Below are 21,384 nucleotides of genomic sequence, written 5' to 3'. Positions count from 1 at the left end.
TGGAGCGGGGGGGATCGCTTAGGAAAGAGCTTTCTTGGTGCCCCAGGAGCAGCTCTGGAGCGGGGGGGGGTCGCGTAGGAAAGAGCTTTCTTGGTGCCCCAGGAGCAGCTCTGGAGCGGGTGGGGGGTCGCGTAGGAAAGAGCTTTCTTGGTGCCCCAGGAGCAGCTCTGGAGCGGGGGGGATCGCTTAGGAAAGAGCTTTCTTGGTGCCCCAGGAGCAGCTCTGGAGCGGGGGGGGTCGCGTAGGAAAGAGCTTTCTTGGTGCCCCAGGAGCAGCCCTTTAGCGGGGGGGGGTCGCGTAGGAAAGAGCTTTCTTGGTGCCTCAGGAGCAGCCCTTTAGCGGGGGGGGGGTCGCGTAGGAAAGAGCTTTCTTGGTGCCCCAGGAGCAGCTCTGGAGCGGGGGGGGGGTCGCGTAGGAAAGAGCTTTCTTGGTGCCCCAGGAGCAGCTCTGGAGCGGGGGGGATCGCTTAGGAAAGAGCTTTCTTGGTGCCCCAGGAGCAGCTCTGGAGCTGGGGGGGGTCGCGTAGGAAAGAGCTTTCTTGGTGCCCCGGGAGCAGCCTTTTAGGGGGGGGAGAGTCGCTTAGGAAAGAGCTTTCTTGGTGCCCCAGGAGCAGCCCTTTAGCGGGGGGGCAGTCGCTTAGGAAAGAGCTTTATTGGCGGACATAAATACACAGGCAGCGCTCGCACGCTGGCACAGACACGCAGGGGAACGGCGGCGGAGCCGCGTCCGCTCTGCGCGCACCGACCGCGGCGCTCACCGGCGGCCGGCACCGCACACAGCCCCCACCCCTCCCTTCTCTCCTGCCCTCTCCCATGCCCGGGCTGCGGTATCGGGGACCCGGGCAGCTGCGCTGTGCCCCAGCCGCGCAGCCGAGGCGGGGAACGGCGAGGGACACGCGGGGCCGGTTGAAAAAGTGAAAAGGGAGGAATCTGGCCGCAGCCTTGTTGAGTTCTTTGGCATTGGGTGATGTAGCCTGGAGGGGTGTGCAAGGAGCCGGAGTGGGGCTGCACCCGGTGAGCGGCGGGACGAGACCGGCCGGTGCAGCGATGAGCAAGCCAGGGTGGGGACCCGAACTCGGTGCGAGCACGGGAAGCGACGGGGCAGTGTCCAGCACTGGCACCCAGCACCGTGGGAGGAAGGGGGCCCCTTGTCTATGTACAGCTGGGTACAAAACCCTAAGGCATACCAGTGATACAACATCAAAGCGGGACTAGGGCTGCGGTAGGGGCCTGGCCGTCACCGGTGCAGCCCCGGTGAGGTGACCCTGGCAGCAGCCGCACGTCTGCGTTCCTCCACGGGTACAGTCAGTGTCCTTCAAAGGCCCTGGCTAAGGCTGAGGGAGGTGGTCTCCCTGGAAGCCCTCCTCCCAAGCCGAGGTCTGGAGCAGCAAAGGGCTGCTGCTGTCGGCTATGTAAACATAGGAAATGCTGTCAGATCAGTTCCACAGGGTGGGGTCCAGGTTAGGCAGGAGAGTGATCCCATTCCAGGCTGGCTTGATGGCTTTGGGGATGCTATTGCTGGAAGAGCATGGCCACACAAACGTTTGAGTGGCTGCTCTTGCCTGCAAAGAACATGGCAGATGCTTTTGCATTGATAGCAACTGAAGCTGGGGCTGCTGGAACTTGAAAGGAGCAAAATCTTTGTCACTTGTTACGACAGACACTCGTGTCAGATGGTGAGCCTGGAAGGAAGCCAGGAATGGCAGGGAGAAGCCCCTGTATGGCTGCTGGAGGTAAGGGTGATGAAAGAGGAGCATGGAGGGCACAGGCATCCCCCTCATCTGAAGGCACTGGAGCCAGGTGTACAGCTGAAGAAGTCCTGGCTGATCTGGCGTGGGAAGCCCTCCAGCACTTTCACCTGGACTGGATCAAACTTCCAGTAGTCTCGGCCCCTCAGGAAATAGGCAAAACCTGTAGGTAAGAGAGGAAAGATGAGGAGAGACAGAGCTGGCACAGCTCAGAGCTCTTTGCTAGCATTCTTGGTCAGAAGTTTGAATTCCCTCTATCAGACAACTGTTGATTGTTGCATTCAATAACAACCAAACCTCTTGGGTTCATGGGAGAAGCCTCAGTTCCCTACCCACTGGGACGGAGCTGCCTCTCTCTCTCTGCCATGTGCTATGGCTGGGCAGTGTCTGCTACTACCAAATGTCTAAATCTGCCCATTTCTTCCACCTGGGCAGTGGTGCCAGTCTGAGTGCCCACCCCAGGGCAGGCTGTGTCCCTGCTGCACTGACCAAACTCATCCTGAAACGCTGCATCAATCTCCTGAGGGACGCCGCGCCAGTCAGCCATGGTCCGGGGGTAGATGTTGTCCACCTGGCGGGTGTGAGGGTTGAAGCGCCAGTAGTTGCCTCCGCTGAAGATGTAGATCTTGTTCTTCTCAGCCCCCCACACTAGAGCTGCCTGCACAGGGGATGCAGGGAGGCCCAGCTCCGTGATTGGGGTGGGACCAGATACCCGTCTCTCACCGTCGTAAATCCAGTACTGAGAATCTGGCAAAGAGATGAAAAAAGGCAGGCAAGGAGTGAGAAGCATTTTGGTGTCTGGTAATTTGGCAGTGATCTGCACAACTGGAGCTGGTGCCTTGGCAAAGCTCCCTCAGGAAGCTGTGCCTGGGAGTCAGAAACCCCAGCAGTGTCGGTGACCCAACGTGCCACCAGCGTGAGGAGTTGACTTCCTGCTTTGGTTGAACCCAGGAGGTGTCTCTGGTGGGGTGAGGAGGACCAGGTCTGCTCGTGGGAGTTACAATAAAAGCCTTGGCTGGAGGCACCAGCCTCTGCCCTGCAAACTCAGTGCTTGGAGGAGAACATAAGTGGGCATGCAGAGGCAGAGAGGGGGCATGTGGCTGTAAAGGAGCAAGCTGCAGAAACCAGCAGAAGTTGCCAAGCTGAAGCTGAGACTGGAAGCACATTGCCAGATTGGATTGAAATGGGAATCTCTGCAATTAGCCTGAGGCTTCTGACACTTTCCCTTTATCTCATTTCAGCTCGTGCTAGGAGCCTGCCAATCTTGGCCCTCTAAGTCCCTGCATGGGGGTCAGGTGCTCAGCAATCTGTGCAGGGGCACTGCTGGCAGAGCCACGCAGTGTGCTGCTGGTACCTTGGTGTCACGGGGCACAGGGAGGGCATGCACACCCACAGTGTGTGGGTGCCTCTCCCATTCTGCACCCCTACACTTGGAGCAGTAAAGAAAACAGTGGAGCTGCAATTGAGTTTATTGCTAGCCTTGAGCTCCAGCGGTGGCCAGAGCGATGGGCTTTAATCTCTGTGGTGGCTGGAGGCTGCCTGGCTGTCTACCACAGGCTCCCTGCAGGCTCATTCAGTCTCAAGGTTTTGGAGAAGCTCCACATCCAGGTCCCTGAGGAGCAGAGAAGACCACATCCATTCCCTGAGCAGGGCCCTGGGGGCACAGGCAAGGGAGTTTCACAACTGGTGAAGCTGCCTGGGGCTTCTGGCTCAGTGCTTCCCAGAACAGCTGGGAGATGGAGCAAGTGTTTCCTTCCTCCTCTGCCAGCAGCAGTGCCAGGGCAAAGGCTCAAAACAAACCTTTGTGTTCCTGAGGAGGAGAATGGGATTGTTGTGGCTGTGTCTAAAAGTGACCCTCCTTCTCTCTTTCCCTCTCAAAACCTGCTAAAAAGCTTCCACAGAGCAGACAACCACTGGTGAGAATCACAGGATCAATAAGGTTGGAAGAGACCTCAAAGATCAGCAAGTCCAACCTGCCACCCAAGACCTCATGACTGCTAAACCATGGCACCAAGTGCCACGTCCAGTCCCCTCTTGAACACCTTCAGGGACAGTGAGTGACTTCACCACCTCCCTGGGCAGCACATTCCAACAGCTAACAACTCTGGGAAGAACTTTCTCCTCACCTCGAGCCTAAGCTTCCCCTGGCACAGCTTGAGACTGTGTCCTCTTGTTCTGGTGCTGGGTGCCTGGGAGAAGAGACCAACCACCACCTGGCTCCAACCTTGCTTCAGGGAGTTGGAGAGAGCAAGAAGGTCTCCCCTGAGCCTCCTCTTCTCCAGGCTAAGCCACCCCAGCTCCCTCAGCAAATGGATTGCCGAGGAAGCCCAGGAAAGTTCATCCTCCCAGGAACTTGTTGGGTCCTGAATATCCTGAAGTGAGGGAGCTGCATTTCCAGGCTGTCTGATCCCAGTCCAACCCTTTCTTACCTTGGAAAAACCAGATATTGCCCAGAGGGTCCTCGAAGGTGGCATCGACAGAGCTGGGGATCCCCTGCCAGTGGCGCGAGGCCAGAGCTGGGTAGCCGTCCTGCAGCTTCCCGGCCCGCAGCCGCCACACGTAGCGAGACTTGAAGAAGAAGAGCTCCCCTCGGATGGTGGCCGCCGCGTCGAAGGCTGCGCCGCAGGCCTGGGGCTGCGCCAAGGCACGGCCGGTCAGCCCCTTGCGCCGCTGCCGGCCGCCCCTGCTCGCCCAGGCTGCGCCCAGGCAGCCCTCCTGCCTTCAGCCGCCCCGGGTTGGGCGCCTGCTGCCCGCAGATCCCTCCCCACACGCCCCAGGCTGGGTGGCGGTGCCAGCCGTGGGGCGCGGACCCAGGCTTAGCAGCGCAGCGGGTGGAAGGCACCGGGGGTAAGCCTGCTGCTGGCCTCCCAGCTGCGGCGTCCAAGGAGGGCAAGCTGTGCACTCACCTCCACGTTGGTGATCTCGTTTGTTTCAAGGGCTGGCTGGGGGAGCTCTGCTGGCCGAGCTGGGGTGGGGTCGGGCTCGGGTTTGGGCTTCCCGTAGAGGTACTGGATGCCCTGCTTGTCGTCCTCGCTCAGGCTGAGTGGGTAGCGGAAGATGTAGAAAGGAGACATCAGGGACTTGGAGACAGCCGTGTGCTGCAGGCCCAGGACGTGGCCAAACTCATGAGCAGCCACTTGCAGGAGGTCAGTGCCTGCAAAGGGAAGAGGTGGGAGAGGTTTGGGCTGCTTGTGTGCCATGGGCAAGGCGCACCTGCCGAGCAGACACCTGCCTCGGGCTCACTTCTCCCCACTGCCAGCCCCTGACGATGCACCGGGGTGTGGGAGCCTAACACAAGAGAAACCTCCCTCCACCACGGTGCTCCCAGGTTGTTATTCCCAGGCTTTCTATGTGTTATTCCACTCCTTCCTGTCTGCTTTTTTAGGCAGTCAGAGAGCACAGCCAAGGGATCCACTGGTGCAGGAGCACTGTGAGTGAATTCAAGCACTCGGGGGTCAGCCTGGGCATGTTGACAATCTGTGAATCCATCACTCCTGCTTTTCATCAGCTACCAGGAAGAGAACTTTTCCTTGTGCTTTTGGGAGGGAGAAATTTGCACAGCCTGGCCCAGAGATGGAGGTGATGGGCGGTGAGGTCGGGGGTTTGCCCACCCAGCAGTTTCTGGCTGCAGCCACAGGGTATCAGGTCCCACTTAGATCACCTCCAGTGTGGAAGCCAGCAGACCCAGCAAGGGAGCAAACCTTGCTGACGGCTGTTGCCAGGCAGACAGCAGAGGGAGCTCATTTCTTGTGTGTGGCTCACGTCAAGGAGCTGACGTTCAGGAATAAATCCATCAAAAATGATCCGGTGTCAGGGCCTGGCCCTTCACCAGGTTCAAGAAGATTTATGGGAGACCATGAAATACATGACCTGGAGCACCTAGGAGCGAGGGGGGAGGGGGTGCAGGGGGAAGTGGCTCTCAGCATACAAAAATGTGTCATCTGGCAGGTGGTCTTTAGCTTTCTGTGGCTCCTTTTGTGAAGCTGGTAAATTCCAGGGCGAGCTGGAAGTGAAGGCATACTAAGCAGCAGAGCCTGTGAGCAGAGGCTGTTTGTTGACAAGTCCAAACATATTCATTCCCTTGCCTTCAGCCAGAAATCCTCCAAGACAGAGCCCAAGTGAGGAGAAAGGCAGGGCTGGGAGTCAGCCAGCCATGCTGCTCCAGGCAGGGTTTCCCTGCAGGGTCACTCCTCAGCACCAGGATGGGACAGGACAAGGGGGATGCAGCTGGGAGGAAGGCCTGGGAAGGGTGGAGGGGAAGGTGAGCCTCTGCCTTCCTCTGCTGCTGGTCAGCTTGATGTTGAATGCTGAATTTGCACGGCGCTGACCCGATTAAATCAACACATGTAGGTCAGCTGAGAAAGAGATTTCTGTGGCAGTGATTTATTACAAACTTTCAGACACTTCTGTTTAGCTTGGCAGGCTCCTCACTTGATGCTTTCCAGTGTTGGCAGATCAGCTGTGCTATTGTCAGATTAGCCAGGGGAGGTGATCTACAGCGTGCCTGGAGGAGCTGTGCCGGAGATCATCCCTGTGTCCTTCACTGAAGGTCCTCCACGTGGAATCCCACTGCCTGCACGGCTCTGGGGTCACCCCAGGCCACCCCTCAGCCCTCCTTGTACTTCTGCTCTCCCCTCTGTGAAACGAGGCTAAAGATTTCCCCGTCTCCCTGCGAGCTGACTCAAGGGTTTATCCCTGTTTACATCGTAAAGCTCTTTTCAGCACATTAAAGGGCAATTAGCCTCAAAGAGCTTTTACAACATTTATTTATGGAAGACGTGGTGGGGAGGAGGCCATGGGGCAGGGCTGGACTCTGAGGGGAGCTGCCAGCCCTTTGCAGTTCCTGGTTTGCCTCTGCACACTCTTTGTGGGAGAATGGAGGAAACTCTTCCAAGCACGCAGGCAGCCCTGGCAGAGCATGGGAAGGCAGAGCCCACCCTTCTCTCAGGAGCAAAATGACTTCTGCAGGAAGCTCTGCTGCTCTGTGTTGCTCGGTTTGGACATCAACACAAGCAGAGACACAGTGGTCCTGTGTCCCATGCAGAGTCAGGTTGGCATACAGCTGATGGAAGCCTCATCCCTGTGGGGGCTTTAAGCCAGGCTGGAGGTGGCTGTGAGCAGCCTGCTGTAGTGTGAGGAGTCCCTGCCCATGGCAGGGGGTTGGAACTGGATGAGCCTTGAGGTCCTTTCCAGCCCTGACAGTTCTGTGATTCTGTGTTGTGGCCTTTGGTGGAGTCCATCTGAGCCCTGAACACTGAGGTGGGCAACATGGTTGGGAGCCCTGGGAGAGGCAAGGATTTAGCTTTGGGCATTGTGATTGTTTCTTTGTCCCTGCAGATAAGAACTGGGAAGGAGGAGGAGAGGCTGATGTGGGTTAGTTTTTGTGGGTCTTCCAGAAACTGATGTTTTGGGCACTGATCCAGATGGTCTCAGGCAGTACTGCACTATCTCATGAGATATTGTGACACCAGACCCTGAGTGCCCAAGCAGAGAGCTACCAGATTGGATCTATTATTAGCAAAAAGGCAAAAAACAGCAGGGGGAGGGGGGGAAAGAGCCTTGATGTGACATTGTTTATGGTCAGAGCATTCCCAGGCCACAGGGACAGAGCTGGAGCCTGGGTGGTTTCCCTTTATGGACTTGTCTGGGGGCAGATGGTGAGCAGTGTGTGCAAGGACTGGGGCTGAGGCTGCACTTGGGAAGACAACTGCCTCAGCCAGTGCTTGAACCTCTGCTTCCCTTCATCTTTCCCCTGATTCATTCTAATGGCTCCTGCAATGCTAGGTGCAATTCCCAAGTGGCAGGGCACGTGGCTGGACAGAGGAGCCCAGGGGTAGCCCACCAGAGCCCTGATGCTGGGCACAGGCTTTGGCTTTCCTGTGGCTGAAAGATCAGACCACTTGTAGGTGGTGGGAGGTGAGAGTGCACCCCACAGAAATGCCTGCTGCCTCTCACTTTGACAGGGTCCTGGTGCACACCACCATGGAATCATTTGCACACACTGCTGAGCATCCTGGAGCATGCACAGCTGCCCCCCCAAGCAGTACCATACCCAGGTTGTTCCCAATCGTCCAGGTCTCATCATAGTCAAAGTGGACATCTCCTTCCCGGTGTGTCTTGGGGAAGAAGGCATGGGCCAGGATCCCTCCAGGCCCGTCAAAAGGCAAGTTGTCTCCGTGCCAATACCTGCAGGGAAGACACGTGGCACCTCAGGCAAAGGGCTGTGTGCCTCCACTCAGCAAAGGTGGGGAGCCACTGGCAGGGGGCAGCAGCTCTCACTCCCACTAGTTCAGATCAAGTGCTCAGAGCCCTTCTGATTGCCACAACCCCCTTCTGGATCAGGTCACTGAGGAAGCAGAGCTCAGTCACACCAAGCCCTCAGGAATTCATGTTTTCTCAGGGCTGTTTCCCTCCTCCCTCTGCTCAGCTTCCAGCCCAAAGCTGACCCTGGAGCCTAAAGAATTAAGGAGCTGACTGCTGAGGCCAAGATGAAGTCGAAGTAGCTGAGTGGTGGGGGGACACGGAAGGGCAGCCAGCAGCAAATCCAGGCAAACCCTCAGCTCCTCACTCAAGCCAAGCCCACTGTTGGCTAATGAAGGAAAGCCAGGAGAGATGTGACCACTTCAGAGAGCTGAGGGAAGCACAGGCAAATACACAGCATGCAAATCACAACACTGCTTGGATGGGCTCCACTGCCTGTATTGGTTCTGTGTGAGCACGCAGCAGAGGGAAGTCTTTGCCCCGTCAGTATTTTGCCAAAGTTAGTTTCAGGCCAGGAGCCAAGATTAATTTAGCCAAGAAACTATATTTGTCTTTCAGCAGACAATTTTGTTGTTCAGTCAGGGGACAGGATGGAGGACCTGAAGATGGAAAGTCAAAACAAACACTTGGGAAAACAGCCTGTGGGCAGAGAAACGTAAATATACCAGGAAATGAATGAATGATCAGGCAGGGCACTGTGCACAGCCAGCAGGGAACAGCTGCTCTTACACCAAGCAGCCCACAACTGGCAGGAGAAAAAAAGGGAAAAGGAAAAGGAAAAGGAAAAATGAAAAGGAAAGGGAAAAGGGAAAGGGAAAGGGAAAAGGAAAAGGAAAAGGAAAAGGAAAAGGAAAAGGAAAAGGAAAAGGAAAAGGAAAAGGAAAAGGAAAGGGAAAGGGAAAGGAAAAGGGAAAGGGAAAGGAAAAGGAAGATAAAAAGGAAAAGAAAATTAAGAAAAGGAAAAATAAAAAGAAGAAAAGGAAAAAGAAAAGAAAATTAAAAAGAAAAGAAAATTTAAAAGAAAAAAGAAAAGAAAAGAAAAGAAAAGAAAAGAAAAGAAAAGAAAAGAAAAGAAAAGAAAAGAAAAGAAAAGAAAAGAAAAGAAAAGAGAAAAGAAAAGAGAAAAGAAGGAAAAGAAAAGAGGAAAAAAGAAAAGGAAAAGAAGAAAAGAGAAGAAAAGATAAAAGAAAAGGGAAAGAAAATAGGAAAATAAAAAAGGAAAGGAAAAAGAAGAAAAAGGGGAAAAAAAAGGGAAAAAAAAAAAAAAGAAAAGGGAAAAGAAGGAAAAAAAAAAAGAAAAAACAGCGGGGGGGGAAGAGAAAAAAGAGGCCAAACCATCCCAGTGTTCGCAAGCACAGCTATGAGCCTGCATCAAATGCCTGGGTTGTGTGCTGGCGGCTCTGCTCTGCTCGGAGGCTTGGGGGTCTTGTGTGTGAGGTTGCCCCGTGGGGAGGGCGCTGCTTGTCCTCCCCCCTCCCGGTGCTCACCTTGTGAAATCGATGACGATGTCAGCCCGGCCCTCCTGCACCTCGGTGAAGGTCAGCGGGGTCACGTCGCTCCAGACTTTCAAAGCCTCCTCGATGGTCCTCCTCACTTTGGCTTTTACAAGTTGCCATGGGAACCTGATAATTCTGAAAGGCAACAGGGCAGGGGAAGAGGAGAGCTCAGCGGCTGTCCCACGGGCGCGGCTGTCCCACGGGCGCTGCTGCCCTTCAGACGCCAGCGGTAGGATCAGTGTCACCAGGGCTGCCCCTCCCTCGGCACCAGGACATCCCCAATCCGTACGAGCGCTGCTCTGCCACCCTCTGCCCAGCAAGACAAATGCCAGCAGTGCTCAAACTCTCTCGCTGGTGGACCCGGAGGGAGCTTTCCGGGAGGGGTTTGTGTTTTCCTGGTGTGAAGTGCCGTGCCATTTCCTGAGCCTGCCCCCCGCAGAGGGTGCCTGGGAGGGGTGGGAGGTGATTTCTCCAGGTTTCTCTGGAAACCTGGGCTGGCTCAGAGCAGCTGCTGCCTCTTCTGCCCTCCTCTAACATAAGCAGGCTGTAAGGTCTGCCTCAGAGGGAGCTCCCTTCCCCTTCCACTGGCACTGGTGGGGTGTGTTCCTCTCTGCTGTGTTCTTAACGCTGCTGAACAGAAGGAAGAAAGGAAAGGAAGATGCCTTTTCATTACCCACAGCCCCCTGCCGCTGCCAGGAGCTGTCTCCTGCCTTTGCTTAGCTAAAAAGATGACTTCCATGCTGTCAAGGTCCATATGAGTGTGCTCAGCTCTCCACTCATGCCCCTGTGGGGCGGCAGCACAACGCTCCCCAAGCCTGTCAAGCAGATTCTCAAGGGAGAAGGTGTGAGGTGATTCCTGCAAACCTTGCCCCTGCAGCCGTGTTTATGGCAAGATCAACAGCAGCTGAGCAGAGAGCTCTTCTTAACATAAGCTGTGAGGTGAGCCCACGGCGGGGTGGCTCTGGGGGCAAAGGCACGGCAGGAGAGGGGCTGGTGCTGGAGGCTGTCGGGGGGGGTGCTGCTGTGGGACAGACGGACAGAGGGGGGCTGCAGTGGCTGTCTGGAATGTGTGTGGGCAGCGGGGACGGGCAGCTGCGTGCGTGAGGGGATGTGGATGTGCTGGGTGCAACCCTGCTGGCGGCTCAGCCTGTGGCCCCCTTGGCTGCCCTCCAGCTTTTGTGGTCACGTCGGAGTGCGCCGTGCTCCAGGCAACATCAGGCTGAGAGGTCTGGGGAGGGAGAAGCGAATCAGCCTGGCTCCCGTTCGGGCCTCCCTTACTTGTAGGTGAGGTCGGTCTTGTCCCAGCGCCCGCCGGAGAGGACGAACCGCTTCTGCCGGTTCCGCCCGTTCTGGCCATCCGGCAGCACCGGCAGGTCCGGCACACCGCAGCGGGGCGGGTTCCAGCGCGCCGCCTGCTCCTCCACAGCCCCCGGGAAGCCCTTGGCAGGCCCACCGGTCCCCACCGCGTTCATCAAGGACGACAGCCAGTGACTCTGCTCCTTCCAGGTGTGATGCTTTCGGGACACGTCCTGAAAGGGAAAAGCAAAGCTGTGACTTCAGTGACGTCCCGATCCCGGCGGCTAATGCCTGCCCACAGCGGTCCTGCAGCGCTGAGTTCCACCTCTGCCCGGGGCTGTTCCCTGCTGCTAGGCTACAAACTGCTCCCCAGAAGCACGCTCCATTCCTTGGGCTCTGCTGCTCCAAGGCCAGGTCACACCTGGTGAGGCACTGTCATGCCATGGCACCCCCTGAGCACTGGGCTATTTTTGTCCCACTTTGCCTTGGCAGCCGGCCGGCAGGAAATGCTTTTGCAAGCTGTGGATGAGAACCAGACCCTTCAAGAATGAAGCAGATCACTAGGGACTAAATTCTCCCCCTTTGCCACACAGCCTTTATTCCCTCCTGGCCCTGGGTAGAGGTGACACTGGTGGGAAGAAGTCTTGACTCCCCAGCACACTTGTGTTCCTCATTGATGCTTCCATGGTGTCTCCTTACTGTCCTGGCATGGTGAGCAGGCTCTCAGCACAGTTAGGGGACACTGCAAGCTGGAGAGCAGGACACAGGGGTCTGGGGAGTGACTGAAGCCAGCCCATGATGCAGAGAGCAGTAGGCACTGCCCCTGCAGCCCCTATCACTGCCTGAGGAAGGGACAGGACCATACCCCCTTGCCTCACTGACTTTGCTTGGGGATAAGATCACCTGAGCTCTGCCACACTTAGCTGGAAAACCACAATTCCTCTTGGCAACATTAATCAGTGCTAATTAGCTGAGTTCCTCGGGTTGCCCCCAGGTGACAGCAGGACTATGGGACCAGCATGAACCACGAGCCAAGTGAGGTACGTGGAGCAAGAGACACTTGGTCCCCACGTCACCATGCTGCCCAAGCCAGAGGTCCAAACACAGCCAATGAAACCTGATCCTGTGCAGGACAAAGGCCAAGGTGCTGGGGATGCAGCAGTGCCACATCTCCTCTTGGACAGGCAGGCTCCATCCCACAGGGCTCCAGAGGAAGGACCCAGGGTGTAGGGGTCCCCTGCCTTCCCATGCAGAGAGCTGCCTTCTTCCAGGCCAGCTGTCCTGGCTGCCCTGCTGGGGACACGAAGCTCAGGATGGCAGGATGCCAGAGGTGCCGTGATGCTGTGTGATCTGCGTGCTGCCACCACTCTGCTCCCCACAATGAAGCCATTCATGCAGGCTGGGATGAAGTGTGAAGCCCTTGGCATTAATTCCACAACCGAGCTCCTGGCTCTGCAGTGCCTCTGAGCCACACACAGATGGACAAAGGAGCCAGGGAGCTCCCACAAGGTGCAGCTGAGGTGTCCAGCTTTTCATGTGTCTGCTCCCACTGCTGCCTTGTCCTCCCCAGCCAGCTAGACACTCCTGGTGGCTTGGCACTTGCCAGCCTTTGCCTTAGAAACCATCAGCCCAATCCTGGTGTCCCTTTCACACACCACGGGAACTGCACCATCAACACCTGCAAACTGAGGAAGCTGTTTCACACCCTGAGCAGCAAAGCCTACCCAAGCCACCAGCCATCCAGTGGTTTAGTGGCAGGAGGGGGCACAGGCTGGGCTGTCCCAGGGGAGCCTGCACCAGGCTGCTCCTGCTGCCTGCTGGAGCCCTGCCAGGCCGGAGGTACCTGCCTGTCTAAGAGGAGATGTCTAAGAGCCACCTGGCACCCTGCCTGGGCTGGCAGATATTGCCTGTGAGGGACAGCTGGCAGGAGGAGCTGATAAAGTTCATGTCCTGGCCAACACCTTGATCCCAGCCCCACTGAGACTCTGCCAAGTGGTGTCACCAAAGCCCAGCCTGGCTGTGCTCAAGAGCCTGCCAGCCAAGGACATGGGGTGACGAATGTGTCTGGTTTCCCAGGACCAGGAGGTGCAGGCACATGGGGCGGGTGGAGATGGACCCTGTGGAAAGGCCTCACTGTGAAACTGGGAGCACTGTGAAACCCTCAGGAGTTGCCCATGCAGGTGAGAGGGCTGAGGCTGACCCAGATAGGTTTACTCCTGTTGCTCTGGTTTGGGCTATGTTAGGCACAGCCCCCAGTCCCCCAGCAAAGCCAGCTGTTGCCTTACCAGCTGGGGGCACTGGCATAGACTGGACATGATCACTCTCCTCTGAGCAGGAGCAGAGAGAGGAGGAACTGCTTGTTTCCTTCTCACCCTGAGGGACCCCACGTTCAGAGGCAGACCAGGGGCAGATTTTTCTCTCCCCTCCTCAGTCAGCTCAAGGCTAGTGGCATGAATCCCAGCTTCCAGCCAAGCCCCACCTGGCCCTAGGCAGCACCCTCCCTGCTTCTGCCTGTCCTCTGCCAGAGAGCTGACCTTAGGAGGGGACACATCATGGCCCTGCAAACTCCTCTTGTGTGGAGGCAGGAGGCAAGAGCTGCCCTGCTGCCCGCTGTGCCTGCTGTGCCCCGCACAGAGGCTCTCTGCCTGTCGTCACCGCGCTGCCATGAGCACCATGGCAGGAAAGGGCTGGAAAATGCCACTGCAGGCACAGCCTGCAAGGGGAAATGTGACAGACAGAAACCACTTTGCCAAACAATGCTCAGGAGGTACGTCAGGCTGGAGATTCTGATCTCCTGGGCTGGACACACCTCGCTGGAGGCACTTCCCAAGGCTTAGATAATGTCCTCTCACTTAAGGCTGCATCCTGCCCACCTGGCACTGAAGCCACCCTCTCCCTGCTTTGTTCTCCCAGCTGTGGTGTAATGCCCCAGCTGTATGCTCAGGGGTTTGCTTAAGGCTGTGCTGCTGCTGAATCTGGTACAGCCCTGTAAAGAGAGGATGAGGAGGGTGCTGGCTGCTGGGTAGCTACCAAGGCATCCCCACTCCCCTCATCCCACCACCAGAGGCAAAAGGATTACTGAAGACAAAAGCCAAGGGACATCCCTGCAGCCCAGGGCAGGCATTCAGGCTGCCTGAGTGCAGAGCTGGATCTGAGCCTCTGTCTGAGTGTGTGCAGCCAGGTGCACTGCCATCAGGGGTGGCTGCTGGGCATGGGGACAGTTTAGCCAAGGGAAGAGGCCAGGGCTTTGTGATGGAGACCGAGCAGCAAAGTGCTTGCACAGCAGGAGCACAGCGGGGTTGCCAGGCCTGAAGCTAGGGACTGAGGGCAGTGAGGACAGCAGAGGAGCAAAGCTATACATGAAGAAGGCCATGCTGCAGGCTGGCCACAGCTCCTTGGAAAGAAAGTGCCTTTTCCTGCAGCTTTGTGATCGAAAGGCTGAGAGGGAACAGAAGGGAAACAACAGATCCCCTGGGAGAGCAGAAACCACAGCAGAGGTTTCTGACTGCCAACTCAGTCCTGCACAGCTTTATCAGCCCTCAAGTGCTGTGATACAACAGCCATCACTTATGGGTCTGCCTGGACCAGATGAACACCAGCCAAGCTTCCCAGGAAGTATCCCAGCCACCCCAAGGAGCCAGAAGCATCTTTAACCTTATTGTGTGGAGCAGCACTTGCCCTCCAGAGCTTCCCAGGAGGAGAAGCAGCTGGGGCAGTGGAGCAGATAACCTCAGGAGTGAGGCCAGTACCTGGTACTTGACAAACCCAGTGCCCTCCTCTGCCTGAGTCCATCCTGTGCTGCCTGCCCTGAACTTAAACTTGTCTCCTCTGCAGTGCACCTAATTACCTGGGCTCCTGTCTGCTTCTTCAGCACAGACATGAAAGGAGATCCCCCCTCCCTGTCAGACAGGAGTGACTGGACAAGTTGCTACATGAACCTCATCAGTCTTGGATACTTCCCTTGGCACTGGGGGCTGTTTCCTTTTCTGCTAGGGGATGGGCTCATGGGCATTCCTGCCACCTCCCTATCCCTTCTGCTGATGCTTTTCCACTTCTCCCTGCTTCTGCCTTCTGTTACTCAGTGTTTGTCGAGGCTCCAGTGCTTGCTGCCTCTGTGGCCAGTAGCATTGTCCAACCCCTACCTGTGAGCCTCCACCTCGAAGCACTCCTGCCTTTAGTTCAACAGGTGGGGCAGGAAAGCAGCGATGCTTTCTCCTGCAGGTTCTCATGTAAGACAGTTCTCTCACCCCATTCCAGTCTGCTGTGGGGTGGCTGTGCCCCCCAGGGGCTCTGCACCCCCTTAACAGACTGTAGCAATGCTCCTGCCTGAGATCAGCGCACAGTACCATGGCTGGCTTCCTGGCCAGCTGCCTCTCAGCCCAGCAGGGAGTTGCAGGGATTGGACTTGGATGTGCAGCTACAGCTGATGGTTAGTGGTAAAGCTGAAGCCAGCCCCATTCTAGTCAGGCTCTGTCCCACAAGCAGGCTGCTCTCAGAAGGTCCTAATGCTGCAGCTGAAATTTCAGGGCAGAAATAAGTTATGTCTGTGATCTGGCCAGACCTGGGTCAAGGCTTTGTTAGTGCAAACAATGCCCAGGCAAAGCCTCCAGGTTTGTCTTACCTCCCCCAGAACAAGGCAGACTCTCACAAGCCCTCTCACTATGAATCCTTTGCTTACACTAAATACTTCTGCTACAGGACTGGCCTTGCATGCTCAGTTGGAGGTTGCTCTCTGCTTGCTTCCCATACTCCATGGCACCATCAGGCACTACCTCCTGGGGCCTGACAGTTTGTTTCCAGATTGTTTGCTGGGAGTTGTTGTTGGCAACGAGAGAAGAAAAATGTTTATTTTTCCTTAGCAATGTGGAACATGAAACATGATGGGCTGCAAATGGGTTTGCCCACAGAGAGAATGAGAAGGCCCAGGCTCTGATGTAAAAAGAGAAGGCAAAGGAATAAACACTGCAGGACTATTTTGATTATCAGACACTTTAATTACATGACAGTTTGTGAGTCTAGTCCATCAGCAGCACCACCACCGAGCTGCCGGTGTCACCCGAGCAACAGTTTGCCAGGAGCAGGAGCACAAAGCAAACAAGCCCCAGGATGCTGGGGTAGCTAAAGGTTTCAAAAGCCTTTGTGACCTAGAAATCCCCTTGGAACCAAGCAGCTGCTCTAGGGTGCAGCACACTCCAGGCAGAGGAGGAAGGAGGTTGAGACATTTCGTTCTTGTGCAATCCCATCCAAGCTCGGGTGAGCAATGAGCTATCAGTGCCCAGCCCCAGTACAACAGCCAGGACTTCTCCCACCCGGCACAGTGCAGCCCCCTCCAGAGCTACTGAGGGATGATCTACCATTAAGGAGCACATTCTGCTCAGATGGGATCTCCCAGCCCAGGAGACAGGCACTGTCTCCCTGCCCACTCTCCTGGAGCTGGCTGTGAGGGGCTGCCCCCCACTACTTTTCACAGAGCCACCTTGGTGAGATGGTCATGGCTCTCTCCAGCACAAATCCCACTACAAGGAGGGAGGGCTGCTCACCTCACCATCCTTGTGGGGTCTCCTCTGCAGCAGGATCTCAGCAGGCCTCTAAAACCAGATCTGTGGCCTCCAGTGAAACCCTGCAGTGCTCTGCTTTTCCTTTGGCTGTGCAGCCATGGCAGACTCAGCAGTTCGTGTTACAGGCTCAGCCATCCCCAGGGTAAGAGTACCCAGGAGCCCTTCCTTTACCTGTCTGTGTGCTGGGGATTGGTGGAAGAGAGCTGACAGCATCTCCTCAGGACTATGTTTTTCCCATGGAAGAGTCTTTCTAAACCAGACCTACACAGTGCACATCTTCCTCTGCTGAGGAATCAGCGGTGCCAGGGCAGGATATGCATGGGGGGAAGCATGAGCTGGAGCGAGGGGATCCTCCCCACGGCCCTTCGCTCCTCCCTGCTCCCTCCTTCCTCTCCAGCCCTCTTTGCCAGCTGCACACCTTGAGTCTTGCCACACTGCAGGCTGGGCTTGAGCGTTGCATGTGAAAGCACAAACCCACAAAGCCGCTGGAGAATAACTGCTTACATGTGTCTTTAGTCCCTCCCAGAGCAGAGGATAAACACGCCTAAAACTACCCCAGCGCTCGCTGCTGTGCCTGAGCAGCCAAAGCAAGGAGTGCAAATCCAACCCTTCCTGCGGCGGCAGCTGCCGGGGCCCCGGGCGAGGCAGGCAGCCTCCCTCCCCGGCTCCCGGGCACCGCGCTTCCCGGGGGGAACCTGCCGGCCTCGGGGTGAGAGCTGCAGGATACAGCTCCCGAGGGACTACGCTGGGAAGGTGCCTGCCACTTCTCCGCAGAGAGAGAGAGAGTTTCCCAGCAAAGGGACTGGCTCTGACTCCCCAGAGGAGCCGAGAGCAACGCAGGAATTCGGTGTCTGTGCCTGCACTGCCTCGAGGACTGCGGAGCTTTTGTTCTCGAGGTTTTGCAGCGGACACCAGGCACAGCCTCTGCCCTGCTCTCAGGGTTCTCTTCCTTTCTGTAGGCGCTAATGTAAAGGGGAAGGAGAGCTGCAGGGTTTGCTACAGGTCCTCCTGCAACTTGCCTTGTGGAACCTGGCCTCAAAAAGAATCTCAGCCCCTGATTCCCTCCCCTGTCAGTTACTGATGCTGTGACTTGTTCCTAGAGCACCAAATCACCACAGGGCAGCATCCTGCAGTGCCTGGGATGGTCCTTCCCCACCCCATCTACTAGCACAGCTGGAGGAAGTCAGCATTGTCTGTCTTGTAGGAGCGCAAGGCTCTTTTCCCTCTGCTCCTTTCTCATTCATCACCCAAGAGCAGAAGGTGCCCAGACAGGAAATTAGCTGCTGTTAGATATGGGGAAATATCTCTTTGTTCAGAAAGCCTCAAAGCAGCCAGAGAAGTGAATATGCAGTGGCATGGCAGAGCTCTCCAGCACATGCACAGGCCACTGTCAGCCCAGCTGTCCCACTTCAGGCAGTCCACACTGAGGTACCCCAGCCAGGAGAGAAATGGGGTACACTACTCTCAACCTATGTCCTGTGTGAAAACAACCACTGGAATGCTGGCTTTACCTCAGAGGCAGTAGAATAACCTTCAGACAGCAGATAAGGAACCCAGCAGGGCAGCCACTGGGGATGAGAGATCTGCTCTTTGAAAGGCTGTGAAACCTGTTCAGTTCCACCCCAAACCAAGGCAGCCACCCCCTCTGCAAAGACAGTCAACCTGAAACCTGAGCTCCACGGGGCTGCTCAAACACACAAACACGAGGTGTTCCCTGAGCAAAACATACCTGCAGGATCATCACCTGGAGTTACTCCAGCCCAGAGCAAAGCATTAGCATTCACAGCAGAGCATTAGCCTGGGATGAGGAAGAGACCATCTCTGAGCAGCAGACTGCCAGCTCGGGGAACCTTCCTCAGGAGTGTGATGGTGGTGGATTGGATGGACTGGGAGCCTGAGCAGCCCTGGACCCCTGCATTAACTCTGTGCTCTTCAGCAGTTTGGTGTGCTCTCCCCATTCAAGGTTAAGTGGCCAAGACAGATGAGCCCCACCAACTTCTGCTGTCAGTCAGCAAAAGGAGATGAGCAGTGCACGTTGCAGCTGGAGCAGACCCAAGTTCAGGCAGTGTGAAAGCCAGGCTGGCTCTCTCTTCCCTGGGGATCCTGCACAACTCCTTGCTGGCAGCGAGACTGCAAGCAGAGCCTGCACAGGTGCCTCCAGAAGCAGCAGCTTCGCAGCCTGCACACAGCACCAGCGTGAGGCACCCACCAGCCCAGCCAGCAACCCCGCAGACCCCAGCGGGCTCCGGCTCCGTGCAGGTGGAAGTCTGTCCTCCCAGCCCCTCCGCTTGCTGCGTGCAGAGGGGGAGGACATCTGCAGAGCCCTGTCGTAGGCGGGGTGCAGAATGTCACCGCCCAAGCCTTTGCCCTCACCTTCCTCAGAGGCAGAGCAGAGCCGCGGGCAGTGACATTTCGTCTGGAACAACACAGGCACCTCGGGGGCCAAGGCTGCGCTGTGCCAAGTCCCAGCCCACAGCGCGTTTAGCAGCCAAGTTAGAAAGTGCTCAGATGACAGAGCTGATAATAAAACCATCGGCAGAACCTGAACTAATCCCCTCGGGCTGCTACCGGGCATTTGCTCTGTCATTACTTTATGGCACGCCGGCAGAGCGCCGGGCCGCAATAAGGCGATTACAGCAGAGCGGCGTCCCCAGCACAAGGAGCTCTCTGTCTCCTCCCGGGCCCCGCGCTCCCCGCACGCCGCCGCTCTCCTCCAGCAGCCACCGGCCCCGCTGCTCGCAGCCCCAGCCCAGGTGCTGGGATCTGGCAGGCGTGAGCAGGAAGAATGAGCTCTGCTGCTGCTACCCTCCGGCCTGAAGCATTTGGTTCATCCCTCCCGTCTCGTCTCCCTGTAACACTTCTCGGAAGTGCCGGCACAGCCGGCGCGGGGTGTTTTTAGCAGGGCTCTGCTGCTGCCTTTAAAGGAAGGGGGATCCCGTGTCCTCTCCTAAACCCTCCCTGTCCGGATCCTTGTTTTCCCCTGGCTTGCTCTGCAGAATCATGGAATCCTTTCGGCTGGAAAAGACCTTTAGGAGCATCGAGTCCAACCGTTCTCTAACTACCAAGTCTGGTGCTAAACCATGTCCCTCAGCACCACATCTCTGCCTCTTTGAGACGCCTCCAGGGCTTCTAACGTCCAACCTAAACCTCCCCTGGTGCAACTTGAAGCCATATCCTCTTGTCCTATCACTTGCTACTAGGGAGGAGAGACCGACCCCCACCTCACTCCAACCTCCGTGCAGGTAGTTGTAGAGAGCGATAAGGTCTCCCCTCAGCCTCCTCTTCTCCAGCCTGAACGACCTCAGTTCCCCCTCCCCAGACCTGCTCTCCAGACTTTTCAACAGCTTGGTTGCCCTTTTCTGGACCTGCTCCAACACCTCGATGTCCTTTTTGCAGTGAGGGGTCCAAACCTGAGCCCAGGACTTGAGGTGCTGCCCATGCCAGCATCCCGAGGGCGGCTTTCGGGGGGTGGGACGGATGGATGGGGAGGTGGGCATCTCATCCTGCTCGGCAGCGGGGTTGCCGGGGAGATGCTCCCCTCGGGGCTGTTACCGGAGAGCCGCGGGACGGCTGGGACTCGTCGGGGAGGGGACACACACGACACACAGAGCACCGTGGAGGAGCGGGGGGAGGCACCGGGTGGTCCCGACTCACCGGCTTGTGACGGCGGGCGGGGGCGGCGGGCACGCAGTGCAGCAGAGCGGCGGCCAGCAAGGCGGCGGCGGCGGGCAGCGGCGGACGGGCCATTACCGGGGCGGCGAAGAGGGCTCGGACATGAGGCGGAGTGGGGGGGGTGGGGGTCCCCGCTGAGCCTTTTATTCCACCCCCCCCGCAGCTGCCTGCCCTCCTCCCCGCACCTCCTCCCCGCTCCTGCCTTTTGTTCTCCCTGAGCAGCGTCTGTTCGGGGCCGGGGGGACACGGCCCGGCGGCATCGCGGGAGGGGGCATCCCGCCCGTTCCGCCCCGCTCCGCCCCGCCGCTGGGGGTGGTGGGGCGGAGCGGGGCGGGACGGACGGGATCCCCCCCCGCCCCCCCTCTCCCGTGCCTGCCCTGTACCGGCCCCTGGCCTCTGTCACCCCCAGGGAGCAGGCTGTGGGGGTCCCCGGCGCCATGCATGGCTCCCCTACGGGGGATACTCTGCCTCGCCGCCGGATGCTTCCAGTCCTGTAAGTGGTTTCTGTCTGGATTGAGATGGCTTTAAAAGGGGCAGTGTAAAAGTGGCTTTAACCTCTCCTGCCCAGGAGTATCACAATCCTCTTAGACCCTCAGTGCCCGCCGAGACCTCTCAGTCCCCACTAATCTCTGCGTTTTATGTACAGAACGTGTCTGCAGCCCTGCTTTGCCTGGGGAGGGCTCTGCTGAAGCCCTCTGGGTGCATCCAGAACATCACTTGCAGCTTGCAAGAAGGCTTTCCCTGTGTGGGACGCTGAGGGAGGGGAAGGAAGGGAGCAGCCCTGCCCCCCCAGTTTGGAGATGCCAAAGCCTCCCTCTGCTCAGCCACCTGGAGATGGAGGCAGCAATGCACAGATCTGGTTTCTCAGTTCTTGTTTCTACGGGACGAGCCCTGGACTGTGTCAGCATCCCCTCAGCAGATTTGAGTTTAACTGCAAATTGTTTCAAGAAATGTATGCAAATAAGAAAACTTTGATCTCCAGCCGCCTGGGCTGGGGTGCAGGGAGTGGGTAAAGCTTCCTGACATCCCGGGCCGCGTTGCTGTTTTATTTGTCTGTGATCGAGTTGTTCATGTTTTGTTTTATGGGAACCATACCGAGGATGTAAGTACTGGGGAGGGTAAGCAGACGCCAGAAGAAAGAGCCTGGTGGTGGCTGTGCTTGGAAGGTGCTTAGGGCAGTGCTTAGCTCCGTGGGCTGTTAAGTGAGGTGTCCCTGAACCAGAGCACTGCTTGGAGTGTCCCCGAGGCCTCACTCGTAAGAGGGGAAAGGGAAGGAGGGAAAAAAGCAAAAGGGAAGAAGCCAGGAGCTGGTGTTCACGGGGCTCAGAGTTTACACTCTGGAACTGACCCTTCT

At 57.1% G+C, this 21,384-nt stretch overlaps 1 protein-coding gene across 1 annotated transcript; it reads right to left on the bottom strand.

The window, feature by feature from the left end:
- Positions 1–632: 632 nt before the first annotated feature.
- Positions 633–20,290, bottom strand: MMP11 (matrix metallopeptidase 11). The gene is given in 10 exon segments (XM_068161883.1): positions 633–1,910; positions 2,237–2,494; positions 4,177–4,381; positions 4,654–4,901; positions 7,800–7,933; positions 9,496–9,639; positions 10,783–11,033; positions 20,013–20,222; positions 20,224–20,262; positions 20,264–20,290. Coding segments are annotated over 10 exon segments (1,650 nt in total). The 3' UTR covers positions 633–1,776.
- Between the last annotated feature and the right edge of the window lie 1,094 nt (positions 20,291–21,384).

Source organism: Melanerpes formicivorus, unplaced genomic scaffold, assembly GCF_026170545.1.
Source record: "Melanerpes formicivorus ecotype bairdi unplaced genomic scaffold, bMelFor1.0.p_v2 SCAF_60, whole genome shotgun sequence".
NCBI lineage: Eukaryota > Metazoa > Chordata > Aves > Piciformes > Picidae > Melanerpes > Melanerpes formicivorus.
This window is presented reverse-complemented; position numbering and strand designations above follow the sequence as displayed.